Below are 23,003 nucleotides of genomic sequence, written 5' to 3'. Positions count from 1 at the left end.
TTGGGGGTTATTTGTATCATTTTCCATGCACTGCGGTCAAAATTCCTCACTTCCACTTCAGTCACATACTCTGGTAGCCACTGTCAATGGGAATGGTGTTATTTCCTTTTTTTCCGGGTTTACCTGTATAATAGTGTTAAGATCTCATGTCACCCGTCTGCACTGCACAGAGAAAGTTCTTAATTTTATGTCAAGATGAGAGCAGGAAACTGCAACATTGCGCTAGTAAAGCCAGACAGCTACAAACCTGGTTGGAGAATGACTAAAAGCACAAAGAAGTGCCCATGTCAAATTTCAGAAGTGAATACTACTTGTCAAAAACCTAGTCATTCAGCAGTTTGGCAAAATCAGTGCTTCTTGCCCCTGTGGTGACACTTTATACACTCAAACACTCCCCCTGTCAGGTCTGATAGTATTGCTATTTGAGCGACCAAAGACCAAACAAAGAAAGCAAAAGCTCAAATGACATCAACAACAAAAATCACCACAGTTATGCACTGACAAGTTTTGTGTATTGTGAAGTGCAGAAGTAGTTCTATAAGCTTCAATACATAGATATCACCTCATGTCGCTCCTCAATGCCCCCGTTCAGATATACGTTCAGATTAACATATATTCTCAGTGATCTGATCATGGCCACAGCTGTTTACACATGGCATTGATCTGGGTTTCTACACACTTTATTCAAACACAACATTGTGACTATTTGCCAGTACAAAATTGTGTTTTTACCATTCCTTTGAGGACAGATTATGTTCATACAGCTCCAGAATGTGAACAAATGTGTCCTTAAACCACCATTGAATGGGATTTCTGTGATTGGATCTGAGGACGCATTCAGGATGCAGTAGGACCAGTCAGACCTATACTGATCAGATCCCTTTGAATGTTTGAAGTTTGACTGGGGTCTGAATTGTTGACGTTGTTGAGCTGTGTTGCATTGGTAATCATCAATAACACTGACTGACAGGTGATTAAATCGTGAAAACAAAGACTGATTTATAAAGAGTTGGTGATGCACAGAGTAGTATGAGTCATGTCATTAACCCATTATGACGTCCATATCTTTGAGTTTGTTCTACTGTTGCTATAGCCTGCAATATTTTTACCACTTATCATTTGATGTATGACGGTACTTATCTTATCGTACCCTTCAAAGCCCTTTGAGGACTCCACCTCCCCCTTAACAGTTGGTGATACCATGATGTATATAAGAAGTTGGAAATCTTCGACACCTGTGTCTTCTCGAAGCCCAAGGTAAGCCTGCATATGAAGGATAAAGCAGTAGAGAATTAATTAATGAAGACTGTAAAGCACTGTTTAGCATTTATGTGACATTTTTAACCTGCTTTAAGTTAGATAAATATACAGCCAGTGCTTCATGCCTTGTTCTGTTCAGAAGTGTTGGGTGTTAGGTGTTACCTTCATGTGATATTCCATCATAATATTGCATTAACAATAATTGTGATATAGCCATGCCAAAGGTTTGCACTCTTCACTGTATGTTAATTTACTTCTTTTTTTTTTTTGTCCTTGTGTTTGTTTGTTAGTGTCTTAGAAAAGAGGTCGTACAGTGGTGAACTTCGAAAACAAGATGACCAAGCTTACTATCCTAGCAGGTAAACATCACCATAATGCCCCAGAGACCTGAAACATCAAGCAGTTCATAAATATTCTTAATGATAATATATTTTTGTACATTCAATGACATAAATATCAAATGTTTGTCTTTATTTTTAAGGCTTGTGCCTGGTGATGTGCCAGCTGGGTAAGTTAGACTTACAAAAAACATACAAGAAGGTTGTACTGATACTGACCAAGTGTCTTTACATGTTTATGAATAACTGACCACACATTTCTTTTACCGATCTCCAGCAACTGCCTCTCAGATGGCGTGCTACTTTACCAACTGGTCCCAATATAGACCAGGGACTGGGAAATACACACCCCAGAACGTAGATCCCTTCCTTTGCACCCATTTGATTTATGCTTTCTCGATAATCAACAACAACAACGAGTTGGTCACCTATGAATGGAACGATGAAACCCTGTACAAGGCCTTCAATGGCCTCAAGAGCAAGTAAGAACTTACCTTAACACAGTTTAGATCTTTGTCCAATTTATAAAATAATGAAATGTGAATTATTTTTCGTGGTTTAGCCATGTTTACATTGCTTAAATATTGTCATCGATCAACATCTGTCTTTACAGAAATCCTGCCCTGAAGACATTGCTGGCTGTTGGTGGATGGAACTTTGGCTCATCTAGGTGTGTACTTTTGTTTACTGAATATTTGAACTTGTAGCTTATCTTTCATCAGAATGGAGGCATTTTTGAGTTTGCATGATCTACGGGACCAAAAATAAACTCCTTATTCTGACATATACGTAAATCAAACTTTTGGAGTACAATTAAGTTAAAATTTTTGTTTACATTCAACAAATTTTCCTAGGTTCTCCATCATGGTCTCTACTCCAGCCAATCGTCAGACCTTTATCCAGTCTTCTATCAAATTCCTGAGGAGACATGGATTTGATGGTCTGGATCTGGACTGGGAGTATCCTGGTTCTCGAGGGAGTCCCCCACAGGACAAGAATAGATTCAGTCTGCTCTGCAAGGTAGCTCTTTAGCTAAACGGAACAGGCATATATACATATATATAGAAAGTGTCTTACAATTTGTCTTGATTTCCAGGAACTTGTTGAAGCCTATGCAGCTGAGGGCAAGGCCACCGGTAGAGCTCCTCTCATGCTGACTGCTGCAGTGTCTGCTGGAAAGGGAACCATCGATGCTGGATATGAGATTGCTGAGATTGCCAAGTACTGTTGCTGTTTTTTTTTTTTATTGATATATTTAAACTGGTCTTTGTTTTGGATAGTCTTAATCGGGATTTAATTTACATTTAAGGCACTTGGACTTCATTAATGTGATGACATATGACTTCCATGGAACTTGGGAGCGAACCACTGGGCACAACAGCCCCCTGTACCGTGGCTCACAAGACAATGGTGACCTCATTTACTTCAACACGGTAAGAGACCTGTGCAGTCATATATGCTTGGCATTCCACAAATGACTTAGTCACAAACAAAACTAATATAATTGCAGATGGTTGCAATAGCGCTGAAGATTTGAATCAGTACTTCTAATAAGTGCTTATAAATAACACTTGATTTCTGAGTCTCTAAATTGAGCAAAATGTCTGTTGCACATGGTTCCGGGTGATGTCAAAGCCAGTCCACACATCGGTAACAAATCTTCTATGACTGATGATGTTAATGGACTTGGAGGCAAGACAGTGTCTGTAGTAACACATACACTGAAAATAAGCCCTTTTGTCTAAATCCTTCATCCCTTCATTTCTATTTCAGGACTTTGCCATGAAGTACTGGAGAGACAATGGCACCCCAGTGGATAAACTGAGAATGGGATTTGCTACTTATGGTCGTACCTTCCGCCTGACCTCATCAAGCACTGGCATTGGAGCCCCAGCTAGTGGTGGTGCAGCAGCTGGTCCATTCACACGTGAAGCTGGATTCTGGTCCTACTATGAGGTAAAGTGTGAACAACAAGAAACACAGAGCAATGCAAATAGAAGAGATGGTACGTGGAGCAATCCAATGTCATTATCATCATCTGTAACTGCAGATCTGCAGCTTCCTGAAGGGCACTACAGTTCAGTGGATTGATGACCAGAAGGTTCCCTTTGCCAGCAAGAACAATGACTGGGTGGGATTTGACAACAAGGAGAGCTTTGAGATCAAGGTAGTTACAACCATAAAGAGGGGCAAACTTTATCGCGTATACTGTATCGCGATATTTAAAATAGAATAACAATTAACTAATTAAAATGCTCACTATTCTCAGGTCCAGTACATGAAGAGCATGCAGTTTGGTGGTGCATTTGTGTGGGCATTGGATCTGGATGACTTTACCGGAGAGTTCTGTGGACAAGGAAGCTATCCTCTCTTGTACCATCTACGCAAACTCGTCAACAGTGGTAATTTTTGCCTCTTAACATTTACGGCGCAAAAGTGATCCCTGATTCTCAAGGTTTAACAGCCAGGGGTTGTGAAACACAGTGGTAAACTTTCTGATCTCCTCTGTTTTTTTCACCTTACACAGATATGCCTCCACCTCCCATAACCACAACCAAGAAACCTGGCATTAATACCACAACCAAGAAACCTGGTGTTAATACCACAACCAAGAAACCTGGTGTTAATACCACAACCAAACCCCCCGTACCTGGACAAGAGTTCTGCGAAAACAAGGCTGATGGCATTTATGCCAACCCAGATGATCGGGCCAGCTTCTACGAATGTGTAGGTGGCAAAACCTATAAGAAGAGCTGTGGAGGTGGCACTGTCTTCGATATCAACTGCAAGTGCTGCGTGTGGCCTTAAGTGGACAAATTCCATTCAAAATTGAAATTGAATTCAAAATACTCTGTGTTCCACCAAAATAAAAGTAATATAGCAAGTCAAAATGCTTTGTTGTTATTCTGTGTGTCTATATTTTGTATAAAGACACTTTTACTAATAGGATGCAGTGTTGTGCAAGTTTGCTGAGTTCATACAATTCAGCTGGTTTATGTTCACAGTTTTTAAGTTTGCGGTCCAAAAAATTAACTACTTAACATACATTTCTTATATTTTGTTTAAAGCACTGCTCCAAAATGTTCCTTTTTTTGTAGTGAAACTGTCTCCATCCCAAACAACCGCAATCACTGCCATTGGCCTCTTCCCAAACTGAGCTCTTTCTACTTTTTGCATTGCACCCAAAAGGATCCTCTACCTAAAACAGTCTGTGGTCATCATGTGGTCAAAGATGTCAGATCTGATTATTACACTTCTTTTGTGAACAAATGTTGTTCATTCAGTGACATGATCTGACATGACCACTCAAAATAAGTGAAGGTAAAAGCCAAAGTCATGAAATGTCAAAACTAAAACAAATACGGAATAAAATACAAGTAGGAAGAGAGACCACGCCATGTGAAAGAAATGAAGTGCACATGAAAGAATTGGAAGACAAACTGCAAAGGATAAAAAGTAATAAAACAATAAAACAAGATACAAAGATAACATTATGAGTCATTCAATAGTGGTCATTGCATCTACCGTATAATTTTATTTCAACAGTTCATGCTACTGCTGGTATAAATGACGTAAAAAAATACATGATACAGCTGTTTCTCTGCCCTCTTTTCTGGCCCCAATGTTTCCTTCCACCCCAGTTGGTAGAGGCAGATCTTTGAGTCTGGTCCTGTCAGCAAAAACTGTTGGGTTTTGCTTTTCTCTCTGTAATATTGTAAGGTTTCTGCCTTACTTTCTAAAGTGCCTTGAGATAATGTGGTTGGTGCTTTATAAAATATATATTTATTTATAAATATAATTTGATGTGATTTGATCAATTATTTATTTATTTGTCACTTTTTTCTAAATAATATTAAGCACAGTTCAAAATGGAAGTGAATTTTTGCACCATCACAGCAGAACAATGTATTTTAAGAACCACTGCATAGTGGAAATGGCATAGATTAGGCCTTGAAAGTGGAAATAAATGCACCATTGTATAGGCTGTGCAGAAATGTATGGTGTAAATGGATTTACTATGAAGCCTTCCACCTTATATAATACAGCAATATCAGTAACAATGGGAGCTTTTGTGCCTGTTCTCACTCAGGCTTTCATTTGTGCCTCATATAGTAATTTGTATCTATGTTTCAGGAAGTGATAGGGGTGTGTCAGGACCAACACCTCAGTGTGGCTCCTGATGTTTCAGACAAAGCAAGTGCATACTTTCCCTATCATCAAAACTACCCATCCTAATATCATATTTATAACCTTGTCCTAAAATTGAGAGCGGTAAAATGATCTTCAAACCTTTGCTGTGCAGAAGTTTTGCCTCAGTGGACCACCAACTGCTTTCACACAATACTCGAGTTGTTCATTTTCAGTTTCCTTGAAACCATAGCAAGTAAGAAGCACGGGGACTAGATAAACAGGTTTGTGTATTTATGGTGTTATATATGTAATTAATGATCTTGATCTAAAGGGGGTTCTTGCAAATTGTTCATTGTGGACTAATGTAAGTAATGCAATGTAGTGAGGTATATGAGGTTTTGTATGTGTTTATGTAGCCCATACTGATGAGCTCTTCTTCATAGAAATGCTACATCATTTAGTAATTGAAAATTGTTAAGATGTCTTAGCACAGCCAACTGTAAGCTCCATGTTTGCATTGATTTTGTATTTTTTAGTATAACCAGTCAAAGCTTAATGAAGTCACCACTCATTGCTGAATATTTTATTGTTTGAATAATTTCCTGTATCATTTGAATGAGTTTACCTCTAGCTGCTTTTATTATTGTAATTATATTATTGTTAAATCTCCAACAGTACATCTTCTCTTCTCTTCTCTTCTCTTCAGTGTATGTTCATTGTGTGAACTGTTAGGTTATCTCTCGAGAATGCTGTAATGTCACAAACTCACTATTGATTGCAATTTACCCTGTTTTCAAATTGTCATAGATGTTCCACTGGGTAATCTTAAATGTGTTTTCCCCCTTTTTTGTGACTACATCAACTACAGCAACGGCACCAACTACACCGCACCACAACCATGTCAGCATAAAAATGGATGGGCAGCAATGGAACATCTTGATAGTCCACAGTCAGGGCAGCTGTCCAATAATAGCAAATAAATTATCAAAGTAGTTATCTACTGTACAAAGTAGAGCAGTGCCACCCTCAGTTGTTTCATAACATTCACATAACAGTAGTTTTGTCTTGGTTAATGTTGTGTAGTCTTGACTCCACTTTTATTTTGTAATTTATTTGGAAAAATTAAGAAACTACATTAGCTGCCAATTCATATACATATAGTTCTGGACATTATGGGGCTTTAAAGTGACACATACCATATAAACACAGCATCCCCTGCCATTTTCATTTTCAATTATATGATAAATTGAATGAATTTATTCATTAATGTCCACTAACCCAAATTTACCCAAAATTACAACCTCGCCTTTAGTGAGCAGAGTGCTATACCACTGCACTGAGTAAATAATTACCCAAACATGTTTCAATCTTTGCAGGTTCTTATCAGAACAACTTCTAACAATCATTCTATTGATTGCCTCCATTTATCACAGGCCTGTCACACCTCATTGTTCAACTGTACAGACCACAGGCCAAACTAAGCTACTGTTGCTTAGGTCTCACATCAGGTCCCAAGGTGCATTTCCATGGATGGAGGCTGCCAACGAGTGGAAGCGGTCCAGGTATGCAGACCTGGCAGAAGATTGCAGAGAGGCTGGCTGGAAAGCCCTCACATGCCCCGTCGAAGTAGGATGCAGGGGCTTTGTCGGGTGCTCGGCTGTTCGCCTGCTCCGTGACATGGGAGGCACAGGGGCAGGGCGTAGGAAAGCCATCAAAGAACTGGCAGAGAAGGGCAGCTTTTGGCTGTGGCTAAGGAGGAAGGATAGGAGTTGGGGGTGACATAACCCTTATAGGGCCCCAGCTGATTACCCTATTATGTTGTATCAGCACTGGCCACTACCCGGAGCTTGCATGAACGGAGCCTGGGTCAGTGGAAGGTGGCAGCGCTGCATGGAACCATCGGCACTAGTCACTACCTGGAGCTGGCATGAACGGAGCCTGGGTAAGTTGAACATGGCAGTGCTGTTTGGGTTGTATAGGAGTAGTGTAAACTGGCACTGGGGGAGGGGGTGCACACTTGCACTAGGACACCGGTGGAGGTGCGTCAGGCAGCAATGCCCAGCAGTAAGACCATCAGCCTGTATCTTCAAATCAACATTGTAAAAGTATGTTAATAATTGTGTAAAATTGAGGTGATATTATGGTAATAATAATGGTAACAGTGTGACAATAAGGAGATAATATTACAGCTATAACATATTATTTCAAAGTAATAAAATAAAGTCACACAAAATTGTTGAAAAGTTAAATCCCACATATACTTTCTATTGTTATTACCAAGTTATTAGGAGATTACTATCGAAATAAGATGACGTTACAAATTATTACTTTACTATTACCTTGTTGTTACTTACTTTTTGTAATGTCAAGTGTTTTCCATTTTCCATTAAGTGTTAAAGCTTGACTGCAGCTGTTAACATGAATTATCCTCAGACATTGATATGGAGGTAAAAGGCAGACACTCCAGTATAACATGTCTTTTGTCCTGCAGTCTGAATCTGTCAAGTGCAGTCAACAACAACATATCACCATTACACTGATGAGTTTCAAAAATGGGTTTTAATGTCAAAAATGCCTGAGGCAATGATGTGCAAGTGGGTCACACTAAAGACTATCAGTGTCTAGATCCTGTCCTTTCTGTGAGAATAACTTTGATCTTTTTTTTTCTTTTTAAATCAGTGCCGATGGTTGTCCTGTAATGGTCTACCATCAAACCCTGCTTATACAAAATACCTACCATGAATCCCAGAGGGAAGGGGAAAGTTAGGTGAAGGCATTTTGCATTTAAATACTATACCACGTGACTCCTAGTAACATGAGATGTAAGACTATAGTGGCATTACAGTGTGGAAGCATTCTGCTTGTAACCTCTGTCACATCATGGGAGACTCTGTGAAGAGCACACATAGCTGAGATGAATGCTGGAATAGCAAGCGCACTTGGTAAGACCTTCTATATGCTGTCCTGATCATTCTCTTATCATCATGTGCAGCGCTTTCTCCTGTAATCACGTGTACATTGTACATCTTACAGTGGCTCTGCAACTCTTCATTCAGACTGGTATGCAGCACATTTAAAATGATTTAATGTTTAACTAGACTCAAGTAGTGTACTATTCATTTATTTATTTATTTATTCTCTGTTAATATTGCAGCAACCACAACCAAACTGGTGTGTTATTTCACCAACTGGTCACGGTACAGACCTGACGTGGGAAGATTCCTGCCTGAAAATGTGGATCCTTTCCTGTGCACCCACCTGGTTTATGCCTCTGCGACCCTCGACCATACCAACGAGATCACCGAATATGAGTGGAACGATAACCTCTACGAATCATTCAATGAGCTTAAGAACAGGTAACAAGTGGTGCATGGAAGTGATGTCAACTCACATGAACTCAGATGTTCAAAGGCCAGCCATTTTCTGTGTGCATCTGAACAGAAACCCAAGACTGAAGACCTTGTTGTCAGTCACCGAGTTTGAGGACGACAGATCACAGTGAGTTGACCTCTGTAGAAAAGCACTTATTCATTTATTGTCTCAAGTAAATTGTGGTTGTAGAAACTGGTTATTTGCCCAAACATTTGCCCAAACATATTTATCCAAACATTGCTTGTTTTAATTTCCTTTGTTACAGGAATATATGACATATGACATGTGTCCCATCACTTTTGATGTGAGGTAGTGTTCCTAGGCAACACTTCACTAGTCAATAAATGATTCCCCAAAAAATAAATAAAGAATAAAAAAAAGTAGATTTGAAGATTTCCATTTGGTTGGACCACAAATGAACATGATACTTCACACAACAGCCTAACCTCAGTTTACCATGGCACACACTATCCACACTCACTGTTGTTATTACCTGCTGCAGATTCTCTACCATGGTGTCCAAATCTGCCAACCGTCAGACCTTCATCCAATCTACCATCACATTTCTGAGGACTCATGGATTTGACGGCTTGGACCTGGCCTGGGTGTATCTCGGTGCTCCTGGAAGTCCTGCAGAGGACAAGCACAGGTTCACCCTGCTCTGCAAGGTGGGACGAAAATCTCCCTGTATTTTTTTCCCCTACTATGACTCATAGCTCTGGGATAATGTTTTCTATTTTCGACCCTTTTACCTCTTTCAATTTGACACATTTATCACGAAACACAGGATTTATGTGACCTTGATTATGATCCCATAATCAAAAAGTCTATGTACCATATTGACCCTTGATTTTGTTTTGCTGTTGTCACTTGAGTAAAATTTGACATCTTTAGTGTGAGCCAAAACTAATACCCCATAACCTTGAATACTATTTGTCTGTCATTCAACATTTTAATGTATCCATAATGTTCACCAGTTCTACTTCTCATAGATTAAAGTTAAGACAGTCACATCACTGCACTGGTTATGTCATGCAAGTCTCAGAAACCTTGATGTTTAGTGTTTTGTCTGTGGAGACACAGAGTGGTGTCTTTTTTCATCACGACAGAGGTTACACACTGGTGATTTAAAGTAAATAAATGGAAGAGAAGTTAAATTCTATGAATCTGGGAATGTGTCGTCAGTTTAAATCCATGCCCCTGGTCAGTTTCTTTTCAAGTCTTTCACTGTGGAATAGAATACTGTCTCAGAGCAAAGACGACAGCCGATCAAGCTGACGTCAGTGTTCGGATGGAAGAATAAGACACCTTTTCAACATACTGGTTAAAATTCCCCCATTACCACCAAAGGGCATGTTTTCAAGGATCATAGTATTTTGTTCAGTGTTTGTATGTTTCGAAATGTGACATACTGTATTACCAACTTACACTGCCAGCCATTGTAAAACCTGTTCATAATCTGCTATGAAAGTCTCGTCATCTTTCCCACTGAGAAGCCATGTCCTCCAGTTCATTAGTTTTTTGGGCTCTTCAAGTAACAGCAGGTCCAAAAAAAAGAAAAAAGATAGTTCACCACTATAGCGTGCAACAAGTGTAAACAACTGATATCCAATAATAAGAGATGCACAGTGGAAATGATCAGTGACAAATTGATGAGAAGCTATATTTAGGTTATAATGGGCGTAATTTTAGTCGTCTTTCAACTCGAAGGTTGTGGGTTCGATTCCCGGCTCCGCTCGTCTACATGCCAATGTGTCCTTAGGCAAGAAACACATAGATGTGCTGTATGAAAGTGTGAGTGAATGGGTGCATGGCAAAACTGTAGTGTAGAGCAGCTTTGAGTGGTCAGCAAGACTAGAAAAGTGTTATATAAATACAGATCATTTACCATTCATAACTGTTAAAGGGTCAAGTGCCTCACCTGTCGGATCTTCTTGTTTTATGACAGCTGGAATCTGTAATATTCCATTACTCCCTCTTTTAATCTTTACATTTCTCTTTTTTCATTAACTTAACATCTTCCAGCACGGCTGATCTTAATCATGTTCTCCTCAGTCTCAGAAGAAAAACTCATCACCTCATCCATAATCTGATTTTTAATTCCATTTTTTTGCAGACAGAGATAATACAACATTTGAGTCAAATTATTTCTATCGCTCTCTCTGTAAGTTATTGAACGAAACGATGACAAACCTGAAATAGATCTGCAGTACTGTGAAATAAAAAGATAAGGCACATTTCAGATCACTGACTGAAATGAGCTTCCACTGATTTCTAGGAACTTTCAGAGGCCTATGAAGCTGAGAGCAATGGAGGCAGTCACCCACGGCTCACTCTCTCTGTGGCTGCAGCAGCACTTCCAGATGTTATTGATGCAGCATATGAAATCACTGAAATGGCAAAGTAAGATGAATGTTGTTGTTTTTTTCATTCACTTTATTTTTTTGTTAGAATTGTGTTGTCTTATACTTGTCCTCTCTGTCTTCTATTTGTGTGTGTGTGTGTGTGTGTGTGCATGCAGGTATTTGGATTTCATCAGTGTAAAAATGCTTGACCTGCATGATGATCAAGAGGGAACAACAGCCCACCACTGTCCACTCTACTCTAACAACAATGCTAACATAGTAAATGCATTTTTGTTTTGTTTTTTGCTTTTTTGCTCTTTATGCATAGGATGGTTTTTTTTAACTGTGTCAGCTTAAAATAACTTAATTATTTAGCATATATAGTGATAATGAAGACAGTAACCACAACTGTTACCTAAATATCATTATAGATTACTAATATGGATAGAATATCCAAAGACATTGGTTTACCCTCCTCTAGAGGGCAAACGTTTACAAAACACACTCAACTGTTTGATTTTTGATTTTTATTTAAAGCTACATATCATCTTCTAGTCAGAACTCTGTTTCAGTGAAATGAAAATTTAAAAATATACTAGAGCCTTTGTCTGTACTGCTGAAAATGTTATAAAACAAAATGAACATTTACATTTATTACTCTCAAATATTAAAGCTTGAGCCAGTGATTTGTTTATAAAATACTTCTTATCTAATTTGTTGAAATCCTCCTCATCTCCTGATCGCCACAATGATCACATCAGTATAGTCAATGTCAATGAAATAAAAGATACCAAAAGAAAAAAAGAAAAGACAAAATGTATTTTTATTTAAATGTTTAGTCTATATTAAAATAAATAAAAACTGGAATTTATGATTTTTCTACGTATTTTGCCAACCTATGTATTTAAATCACCCTTAACCTTTCCAAAAATTGTTTAAACTTCAGGCAACATTTACTTGGTGTCCAGTTATTATGCTGTGGCAAGAAGTCAGTGAATATAACTAAACATTAGTGAACAATTTCACTTCAAATAGATATTGTTCTTCTTCTACAATAAAATGGAGGTAAACGATGTGAACTCAGTGGTGTGGTTGTTGGTGACAGTTAGGCCGCTTTGGGGGTTTTTGAAATTTCTCTTCTGACTTTGCTGTCAGGATTATGTGATACAGTACTGGTTGGAGCGAGGAGCCCCAGCAGGGAAGCTGTTGCTGGGTTTTTCCACCCGCTCCCGTTCTTTCAAACTCTCCACCAGTGCAACAGACCTGGGTGCTCCGTACAGTGGCCCTGGTGACCCGGGGCCCTACACCCAGTGGAGGGGCATCTGGTCTTACTACGAGGTAACAAAAGAACATTTCCATGGCTGCATACTAACTTTAGGAGAGACATCAAATTCAGTTCTTGTTTTAAAAAAAAATATAATAATATATATAACAAGACATTAGATTATAATTATCACAATATTAAATGTATTGCATTTAACATTAAATTAAATTAAATTAAATACACATGAGCTTGTTTGGTGTTTTAATTATAGTTGTCCATGTTATATTTTTTTCTCTGTTTTTTAAAATTACTAAATTTGTTTTGAATCATTAATATGTTTTCATTGTGAAGTATACATCCATATCAGAACACTTTTACTTTGAAATTATTTTAGATGTCAACATGAATGTCTTACTTGTGATATCATCATGAAATATTATAACTTTAAGATCATATTGCCCACCCGCTACTGATTTTTTTGAACTTTTTGAACTGGCCCCTTCTTGACCAAACTAGACACTCAATGGCCTCCAGGTCATTTGACTTTGACCCCCCTGACACCTATCGCTACTCTTTTTCCTTTTCAGACCTGCTCTTTCCTGAAAGGTGCCTCAGTTCAGTGGATCGACACTCAGAAAGTTCTGTACGCTGTCAAAGGCAGTCAGTGGGTGGGCTTTGACAACCAGACCAGCTATGATGCTAAGGTACAGTATATATACAGTATATATCTGTTGTTAAACTATATTAGGTTTGGGTAAAGTCCTTCTTAATACATCCTTCTTGCAAACACATGCACACAGGAATACAATTACCAAACTAGATTGGCACTAAGAGTTCATGCCTCTCACCAATAATCTCCTTAAATTCATTCAAGCCTATTCTGGATATGCTCATTATTTATCTGGATTCACACCAAAATTGAATAGATTTTTCACTAGCCTGAACCCATACCTCTGTGGAGTTTCATGAAAATCTGTTCCATAGTTTTTCTTTAAACCTTGTAGCAAACAATTCAACAAATGGACACAGTTGAAAACCCCACTTTCTTGACGAAGGCATTAATCCTAACATTTCTGAATAATATAGTAGGTACTGAAGACCACTTCATAGAGTTAGGGAAAAAAATTAAATATACCACAGATGGAAAAATAATAGTAAAACTGCTGGAGCTTTATAATGAATCTAGTGGTTTGAAACCCTTTGGTTTTAAGGAGCAAATGCATACTTTCAATTCAAATGTTTTTTAATCTAGATTATACAGGTGCAAAGTAATACTGGATGAATTAAACTACTACCACAAATATCATGAACAGTCGAGTTTGTCTTACAGGTGGAGTATCTGAAGAGCAGGCAGCTGGGTGGAGCTGCTGTGTGGACACTGGACATGGACGACTTCTCTGGACAGTTCTGTAAACAGGGCAAATATCCACTGATATCGTATCTAAAACATCAACTAAGTGAAGGTTAGATCCTCTGACCAGATGATCGATAATTCTTCCTCTAAAACTATTTACTAAGTAATTCCTGAAATATATTTCAAAGCAGTGGCTGTCACGTACTGACTGTGATCGCCCAACATGCCCTGTACTGAAGGAGAATATTATGCTTGGTCTCACACAAAAACATCCTATTTTATTTTTTGTGAGTAAGTGGATTTGTTTATGACCTTAAATTTGAATCTATTCTCACGTTGCAAGTATACTGGACCACATGTTTACAAATGGTGGACTGTCAATTCAAAAATGCTCAGAGTGAATTTGGTTTTTCTTTTCTAGACTGGACAAATCAGGGGACAACTTCTGCAGGAACTCCCCCCACAGCCTCGCCTTCTCCTTCTCAAAGTACTCAACACACACAGGAGCATATCACCAGCACCAGCGGCACTACCACAGCGAAACAGGACAGTTGCTTCCATTACATCACTGTCGCGTATCCTGACAGTGACTTTTGCACACGCAAAGCTGATGGATTATATGAAACCTCACATGAACCAAAGACATTGTACACATGTGTGCAGAGGATGACATACATCACAAGGTGCCACATGGAGACAGATCACAACAGCAAAGAGCAAATGATGCCATCAAAGACTTTAGTTGTAGTCAGCGTTGTAACAGCCACTCAGTTCTACCTCTTATGTTTGTGGAGTGACAGGTGAATGTTCACAGTGTTTTCAGTCTGCTTTTTCATACATCACCTCTATTACTGTAGACTTGTGTAACTGTGACAAACAACTTGAATCAAACCGTTAAGGAACCACTGTATGTGCGAACCGGTGTGCTGCAGCTAGATTTCCCTGTCCTTGGTTAGAATCTGTAGGAGACAAGGATGTATAAATAAATTTGAATCTATTTTTACATTGCAAGTACACCGGGCCTCATGTGTACAAATGGTGGCATTACAAGGCTGAAGTCCACTATTTTGAACTATATCCAGGTGCCACAATGAACATGTGTGGCAATCTGAAACAACATATAGCAATAAGGAATATAAAGCAATATGTATAATTACCTGAAGGAAAAGCAACTTCTGAGTCTAACAAGGCACAAGCATGTCGGATTCAGGCCACCTACATCAACATACTGTTTACTGTCTTTTACTGACCTCTACTGGCTAATCATGTGGCATTTAGTCATCTTAAATGAAATTAAAACAACAAGGTTGATTAAATCGTAACTATGAACATATACTATGGCTTACACATACTGAAACAAAGCTTAAATTAAGTGATATTACCACTCTATATGTTCAAACACTAGGCCTGTGGTCATTGGATCCATATCCACCACCAGCGTGATGTGGCCCATTCCACTTTCCATGAGTGGGGGGTTTTATACACAAACTCAGTCAAATACTCATATGGGATAGGGCAACATGTTTGAACATGGGGCATTTCAAAGCTACAATTGAGAAAACCAAACTTTTGTGTGTCTAGTGGTATGTGGTTAGTGGTTCTGTATGATCTCTGTCATAAAAGATGCAGCAGTATCTAGATGTTAATAAGGACGCAGGTGCTTTTTCTATGCATCCCTTTGTGTAGATACCATGGGAAAACTATTCCTATCTGTTTACATATTCAATGACGCAGGTTCTTTGTGTTGTAAACCAAGTCACAAAGCCCCAAAGTGAAAGACCCATTGGAGACAATGACTGATGTGAGTGATCATTGGAATTGCCTTTGCTAGTACAAGGAGAAATCCCATTGGGAACAGCCCCAACTCTACTGTTCCTGTCTGTCTCATTACTGGTCCTCCATGTGGACAAACAATGTCAATCAATCAATCAATCAAAACATGGGTTATTACATTTAAAAATAAAATATTTCACAATTCCACTTAGCTTTGGGGGCTGGAGTAGAAATGTGTCCAGGAGACAATGTTGTGTTTAAAAATTATTGAAATGGGTGTTTTATGTATGGAATGCTATGTCGTAAGCCAAATAAGTTGGAGCAGTAGGGTATAGCACACTGATACATTGGATTCACTGTAAGAGGGTAGTTAGCAATGAACTGAATTTTATATACATAAATGACATGTATCATTAACAGTGACTCAATATGTCAGCAATAATATTGTTCTCAATGTTAGCTGGTTGTACTATCAGCAACCTGGCAAATTGCTGACGAAACCAGATTATTTCTAATTTCGGGAAAATTGTATTTTGAAGTTGAATGTCAAATATTGTTATAGTGTTTACGTTAATATATTCATAATGTGCTATTGATTTGATGTATTGTTCAAAGATGTTCACATTGCCAATTAATGTGATCACTAATGATCGTCGCTATGATGAGGTAATGACATAATCATAATGATGGTGGTGGTGGCAATGAGTGTTGTACAGCAAGCTTTATCAAATAAAGTAAAAATCTAATAAATAGAAATGAGTATTGCGTCAAAAACCATAATAACGCCGTGGGATGTACAATACACAAGGTGTGATTGTACAGTGATGGTCGTCTAACCTCATTACACCTGAGAACCACAAACTTTGGGATAAGTACTTTTAAAGATAACATCAAGATGTTTTTTGGGAAATGTAGTTTTCATCTCGCGTGGCTCTGTTCACATAACCGGTTTATTGAACCTGCTTTATACTCTATTACCCACAATTCCTGCTGTTTCACTTCCTGGTTAAAGACAACACGTAGCATCGGTGTGGCGTTTGTACGGAGAAAGCTTCAAACGTCGACTTTACTGGATTATTTTCTGTATCTGTGTCCGTTAATCTCTTTTTATGTGAGACGTATTCGTTTAGCTCCAGTATAATGAAGCCACACCGACGTAACCTGCTATGTTTAGCCTCTTTTGCAGGCTAGGCTAGTTGATCGAGCTAACATAGACAAGACTAACCGGTGTTGTTTACAATTGTTCAATCATGTATACATTGTTATCTGGATTGTATAAATACATGTTCCAAAAGGACGAATACTGCATTTTAATCCTGGGACTGGACAATGCCGGTAAAACGGTGAGTTGCACTGTTTTTTGTTTTTTTTGTTATCAGTCATTCTCTGTTTATTATAGTGGTCCGTGGCTGCCAGGGGGGTCTGTGAAAAGTTTCCAAACCTGTGGTCCTGACACAAGTCTGACATGTCCCCTTTGTCTCCCTGCACCTCCACAATACTCCAACTAACCCCTAAAGTTATCTCATACCTCAGGTGAGCCTGCAGAGCCTCCTGATCCATATTCCATCAGTTCTCTCTTATCATCTGTTTGAGTATGTCATTACCTTACTGATGGTTTAGAGAACTGGGGTTTACTCCTTAACTGTCATGTCCCCTTCCCTCTATCAGTCATGATGAAAAACATCCCTCTAAAGACGGCTTCATCGAGGCACACAGATGTGGACATGTGAAGCTGATAGTCTTAATCAGCATTGTGTGAACTAATTTGACAATGTTTGACAATGCATTCATATTGAAAGTTGCACACTACAGCTTTAAGCTATGGCAGCGCTACTCAAATGAATGAGGGAAAATTGTGCGAAAGTTTCCTGGTTGAAGAGGGCGTTTACAGCGGGATAATGGTGAAGAAAGCTACGTTAAGAGATACCCTACGTTCAATACATAGACTTTATGCACTTTGTTCTCTATGTTTTGAATAAATGGAGAAATCCTGCCTTTTTCAAATTTTCATGGATGTTTTGTTTTTTTCCAGTTAGACAGACATCATGATGCATGGATATATGATTGTCTTGCAATGTACTGATAATCATAGAATCGTTGTAATTGTGATATTGTTGGTATCATGTATATCGTATTGATGTGATTCCCCACCCCTAGTGAGTACTGTAATTCATAATGCCAAGTCTGCATAAAGCTGACTGTCATCTTTCTCTCACTGCAGACCTTTTTGGAACAAACCAAAACGAAGTTCAGTAAGAACTACAAGGGAATGAGTTTATCAAAGATCACGACTACAGTTGGCCTGAACAGTAAGTGACAGTGAGTGTGATGGATTAGTGTGACAACCCTGGGTGCATCACTGTTTTTATAAACAAGCAAAACTGAAATATGCTGCTCTCTTCTGAAATGAGAGCAGAAGAGTTACTTTTTTCCCCCCATTATTCATAAGTTATTCATTATTATTCATTTTCTCTTTGTCTTACATGATGCTTTGCTTTCAATGCCTAAAACCTACACCATGAAGATAACATTTCTGGTCGTATTTGTCTGTTTTTCTACCTTTGAACAGCATAATTCTGTAATTATCTTTTATCTATCATATATTGAAATTTTCTGGGGATGTGGGTTATGGCCCAATAAAGAAATTATTAGATTTTAATGGTGATCCAGATACAGATGCAACCGCAACTGTTACTCTTGTAGCCAGCTCTTTTTTTAAGTCCAACTCACTCTTGCACTGTGATCACCTGATGCTTTGTATCTCACAATTTACAGCAGGTAATTGATTGACCTGCATTTTTTATTCCGCAGTTGGCACAATCGATGTGGGTAAGGCTCGTCTAATGTTCTGGGATCTGGGAGGTCAGGAGGAGCTCCAGTCTCTGTGGGACAAAGTGAGTACCACTTTTCTCAAGGGAAATCTGACAAAATATTTTATACTTTTATACATAAATTCATGCTTTAAAATATCTTGTTTGAAAACACAGAGAACCCTCAAGTATTCAGGTAGCAGTCTTTTAATTATAACCAAAGTTAGAACCAAAACTTTCAGTAAGGCCTCTTTCTGTTATTATGGTCCTCGTCTCTGGAACAGCCTCCCTGAAGACATGAGGGCAGCAGAGAATGTTCATAGACTTAGGACCCACCTTCTAAACCTGGATTTTACATGAGGTTTATTATTTATTTGTACTCTTTTATTTAATTTTAGGGTTTGACACAATGTTATTTTACCCTTTAGTGTCCTTTAACGTTCTTACCTCATATTTACTTGCCTATTTTCACTACTGGGTTTACTTATCCATTTCATTACATTATAAAATATAATGTTACTTAATTTCTCTTTTAACTTCTTTTGCTTTTTGTTTAGATCACCCTAGTATTTCAGTCTCCAGTGTTTTCCCCTGCTGCTGTTTGAGTTCCATGATAGCCTTTCCTCACTTCCTTTCCTCTCTTCTTTTCCCCACTTCTTCACTTCTCCATTGCTGTTTTTCACATAATACCAGTCATTTGTCAGCTGAAATAGTTGTTGGGTGGTGTCATGGGAAAAGCGTTTAGAGCATTAAAACATTTCAGCTGTACAGCTTCCACACCTTGTGGTTGCGCCTGCTGCAACTGCATAGTGTGCAACTCTTGCGGCTCATATATCCATCTATATCCATATATCCATAGGGCGATAGGCGGGGTACACCCTGGACAGTTCGCCAGACCACCACATATGGAGACGAACAACCATTCACTCTCACTCTCACACTTATGGTCAATTTAGTGTGTCCAATTTACCTAATGGCTCACATATCGTATTACTATATATCATATATGTTTTTATCCTCAGAAGCACTTTGAGTTGCATTGCCTTGTATGAAATGTGCTATATATGTAAATAAAGTTTGATTGATTGAAGGTTAAGAATTTAATAAGCTGTAAGGCACTTTCTGAGGCTGAGGATATACTTCACTTTTTACCATGTTTTTGCTTTGAGAAGCTGTTGCATTTAGAAAGCATTTTAAATACTCTACTTTTATTCTATTCTACTCTTATTCTATTCGAATCTGATGACTGGTGAACAAAACACATCTATTAAAGTTCTCATCTGTCAACACATATTTTAACAAGCATGTTTAGAAAAATGTATCCAACATTCAGCTGTACATTCTCCTCTCACGTCCCGTTTGTCTTCCGCATTTGTATTTATAGTACTATGCAGAGTCCCATGGAGTCATCTATGTTATCGATTCAACTGATGAAAAACGCCTGTCGGAATCAAAGGAGGCCTTTGGTGAGTAACACTCTGTAATCCTGTGTGTACAATAACCACTTAGAATGTGTTAAGATATTCATTATGGGCTTTACTAAATTTTGTCGATCTCTGGATATTATGTTTTTTTTTTTAATGCTTTGTTTTTCCACAGTTTTATACATTATCCCTGCAACTTTTGTGTATATAGGATTAGTTATGGACCTTACTTACACTTTATTTGACAGTTTTACCGTAAGTCAGCTTTTACCTTTAAAACTTCAACAGACCAGTGCTGTAGAGCAGGCGTTCAGTGAAACTAATAACATAAAATGCTTTGTAATACATAAATAAAACAATAACAAGTAGACAAATGTGACAATAGAAGGCTTTTGCTAGTTGATGAATGAACTCTCTTCCCTTACAGAGAAAATGATCAGCAATGATGCATTAGAAGGTGTTCCTCTCCTGGTGCTGGCCAACAAGCAGGATGTTCCGGTACTCTTAAGATCTTTTTTGATTACTAAGACAATCATTTTCAATTCCTCGCCATCTTTAACCAGACAACTCAGTCTTTATTTACCCTTATCTTACATTTTATTATGCCACAGTGTTTTGTCTCCGCAAGTGTTTGTTTCTCTTGATAAACTTGCACACTGATACAGTGGCTATACAGCATCAGTTGACTTTATAAACAGTATATCCATATATTAAATAAAACTAACACTTTCACGATGTCTATTATGAGTCTGGACAGCTCGTTATATTGGACTGTTGGTCCAGCTGCTTGTCTTTATATCAAAAATCAAGGTTAGTGGTCAGATTCATAGTTGTATCTATCCAGCTGTCCAAAACACAGGCTACTCCATTTATTAGGCAAAGAAAACCATTAGTCTGATTTGAGAAACTGTTTTTTATTTGGCTGTGGTTGTGTGTGACTGTATTTTTACTGTTGTAGCCTTCAGTTAAGTCGAGTGTCTCTTCTCTTCTCAGGACTGTATGTCAGTGCCGGACATTAAAACAGCCTTCAGCGACTGTGCCCCAAAGATTGGCAAGAGGGACTGTTTAGTGCAGCCTTGTACTGCCCTCACAGGGTAAGACTGCTGCTCCGTGAGATGATAAAGTGCACGTGACAGAGATGTGATTTACTTAGCCTTTAATCAGACCAATGCTTTATTATTCATTATGGTTGTGGTTAGGATTTGTCTGTGTTAATTCTCACTGTGGGAGCAACCTGCACCGGTTTTCAGCATGAACACAACTGTATTATTGTCTCTGCACACTGCCTATGACTCTTCTGAACATGATGCAAATACTATAGAGTTGAGCTTTTGGAGACCTGGACACTGTTACAAAACAACAATGTTTGTACAGTATTGTTTATGTAGTCAAAGGAAAATAATCTGTTAAACCTGTGATCAAGTGTGGACGGATGCAAATGTGTCCTGAATACATCTTCAGATCTAAAAGCTCCGACCACACTGAGACACATTGTGGACACATACGTTTACATATCTGAGGCACACTACACACTGCCTCCTCAGTAAGGCTGTGTCATATCGTATTGTTCAAGATAATGCTGGTGTTATTTGTGATAAGTGATAAATTGTGCCAAATTACTGTGTAAACTATATAGCTTAGTGTTATGCACTGACATAATTGCAGTTAAGCTCTGTAATGGAAAATTACTATGCCATGTGTACAGACCAATACAGTTCAAGGAAGAGGAAACAAACAACACAGAAAACACTGCTGTACACTGCCATTATTTATTAAAAAGGAAACACAAATGTCCTTGAATCATCAACACACCACGGGAGAACTAGAGGCCTCACTGTTTCATGTGCTCTGTCACATCTGTCTCTAGGTTGTTCTTTTTTTCATGAAAACTGTTCAGAAAGAAGGCTTTTGAAATTCTACAACATGACTAACTCATCCTTTCGTGTCGTGCAGGGACGGAGTGAACGAAGGTATTGAGTGGATGGTGAAATGTGTGATCAGGAACATTCACAGGCCTCCCCGACAGAAGGACATCACATAAGAAGTCATCTTTTCCATAGTGTGACCTGAAGTTTTTCCTTCCCGAGGACATTCCATGTAAACTCTGCTGTCTGCTGTGACTGTGATCTTCTGCAGGAGTTTGTTATGGACAGAACGTGGCAGTATTTTTATCATCGAGCTAAATTCTGATGTGCTCTGAGCCGCTGTCTGTCTTTTACACTTGTTTTCATTTTGAAGAGGGTAGTTCTCTGTTCTCGGTATCAAATTAACTTAAACCTGCATTTAAAAAAAACAAAAAAAAAAACTAATAAAGGTATTGCAGATACTGTGCAAATAAACTTTTTGTTTTTTTTAACAGTGTTCTGCTTCACATGGGGACACGGGCATCATAGAGCCCTGACTGGTTAAAGGACTATTCTATATTTTCTGTATTATATTGTATTGAAATCAATTAAGTCTGTATCTTTTTGACAGGTTGCTTTAACTTCAACCTTATCTGTGGCTTTCAGCTCCCAGCCCATCGGTTCCCACTGAAGATGTAAATCTCTGTAAAAAAAAATAAATAAAGCATTTACTCAATGTGGCTTTATAGCAAACAAACCCTTGCCCTTCAATTAGGAGGAAATGGTTGCTCTTAAATACTGTGTACAGCAGCAATAGTGAAGCAAAAGTCAAGGTAAACTACATTAGATAAACCACTGGTCACATCGTCAAGAACACAGATGCAGCGCTGAATCTCACGGATGAGATACTGACAGGTAAGAACACAATACATGGTGAACGTTTCCATGTAGCCCGTATAGCTCAGGTGAGTCTGACATTAAATGTGATATATAGTGGAAATATTTAGAAAATGTAAGAGAAGGAGCCTGAGTGAATGCCTCAATAAGACAATAATGCCCCTTAATCAGTAATTAAAGATTTGTTTTAA

At 38.4% G+C, this 23,003-nt stretch overlaps 3 protein-coding genes across 3 annotated transcripts; all 3 read left to right on the top strand.

The window, feature by feature from the left end:
- Positions 1–1,525: 1,525 nt before the first annotated feature.
- On the top strand, positions 1,526–4,489 carry LOC131461332 (acidic mammalian chitinase-like). Its single transcript, XM_058632497.1, has 11 exons — positions 1,526–1,619; positions 1,742–1,768; positions 1,876–2,080; positions 2,212–2,268; positions 2,453–2,618; positions 2,695–2,819; positions 2,908–3,031; positions 3,372–3,554; positions 3,649–3,765; positions 3,868–4,000; positions 4,126–4,489. The coding sequence occupies exons 1-11, from the start codon at positions 1,595–1,597 to the stop codon at positions 4,404–4,406; spliced, it is 1,443 nt and encodes a 480-aa protein (XP_058488480.1). The 5' UTR covers positions 1,526–1,594; the 3' UTR covers positions 4,407–4,489.
- A 3,991-nt stretch (positions 4,490–8,480) lies between these two features.
- LOC131461331 (chitinase-3-like protein 1) lies at positions 8,481–16,552 on the top strand. Its single transcript, XM_058632496.1, has 11 exons — positions 8,481–8,671; positions 8,763–8,789; positions 8,884–9,085; positions 9,171–9,227; positions 9,604–9,769; positions 11,380–11,504; positions 11,623–11,725; positions 12,602–12,784; positions 13,298–13,414; positions 14,041–14,173; positions 14,486–16,552. Exons 1-11 carry the CDS (start codon positions 8,644–8,646, stop codon positions 14,866–14,868), a joined length of 1,524 nt encoding a protein of 507 aa, XP_058488479.1. The 5' UTR covers positions 8,481–8,643; the 3' UTR covers positions 14,869–16,552.
- A 283-nt stretch (positions 16,553–16,835) lies between these two features.
- On the top strand, positions 16,836–22,656 carry arfrp1 (ADP-ribosylation factor related protein 1). Its single transcript, XM_058630904.1, has 7 exons — positions 16,836–17,180; positions 18,059–18,146; positions 18,649–18,731; positions 20,032–20,113; positions 20,499–20,569; positions 21,065–21,165; positions 22,025–22,656. Exons 1-7 carry the CDS (start codon positions 17,088–17,090, stop codon positions 22,110–22,112), a joined length of 606 nt encoding a protein of 201 aa, XP_058486887.1. The 5' UTR covers positions 16,836–17,087; the 3' UTR covers positions 22,113–22,656.
- Positions 22,657–23,003: the final 347 nt, after the last annotated feature.

This window comes from Solea solea, chromosome 6 (assembly GCF_958295425.1).
Source record: "Solea solea chromosome 6, fSolSol10.1, whole genome shotgun sequence".
Lineage (NCBI taxonomy): Eukaryota > Metazoa > Chordata > Actinopteri > Pleuronectiformes > Soleidae > Solea > Solea solea.
The sequence above is the reverse complement of the archived record's forward strand: the minus strand, read 5'-3'. Positions and strand labels throughout refer to the sequence as shown.

Excerpts from the sequence above, each read along its gene's own strand:
- LOC131461332 (XM_058632497.1), top strand. The coding sequence starts at position 1,595 with ATGACCAAGCTTACTATCCTAGCAG. Across the intron at positions 1,769-1,875 it reads CCTGGTGATGTGCCAGCTGG|CAACTGCCTCTCAGATGGCG; the intron begins GTAAGTTAGACT and ends ACCGATCTCCAG. Across the intron at positions 3,032-3,371 it reads ACCTCATTTACTTCAACACG|GACTTTGCCATGAAGTACTG; the intron begins GTAAGAGACCTG and ends TTTCTATTTCAG.
- LOC131461331 (XM_058632496.1), top strand. The coding sequence starts at position 8,644 with ATGAATGCTGGAATAGCAAGCGCACTTG. Across the intron at positions 9,770-11,379 it reads GGTTCACCCTGCTCTGCAAG|GAACTTTCAGAGGCCTATGA; the intron begins GTGGGACGAAAA and ends ACTGATTTCTAG. Across the intron at positions 11,726-12,601 it reads CTAACAACAATGCTAACATA|GATTATGTGATACAGTACTG; the intron begins GTAAATGCATTT and ends CTTTGCTGTCAG.
- arfrp1 (XM_058630904.1), top strand. The coding sequence starts at position 17,088 with ATGTATACATTGTTATCTGGATTGTATAAATACATGTTCCAAAAGGAC. Across the intron at positions 20,570-21,064 it reads CCAACAAGCAGGATGTTCCG|GACTGTATGTCAGTGCCGGA; the intron begins GTACTCTTAAGA and ends TTCTCTTCTCAG. Across the intron at positions 21,166-22,024 it reads CCTTGTACTGCCCTCACAGG|GGACGGAGTGAACGAAGGTA; the intron begins GTAAGACTGCTG and ends CGTGTCGTGCAG.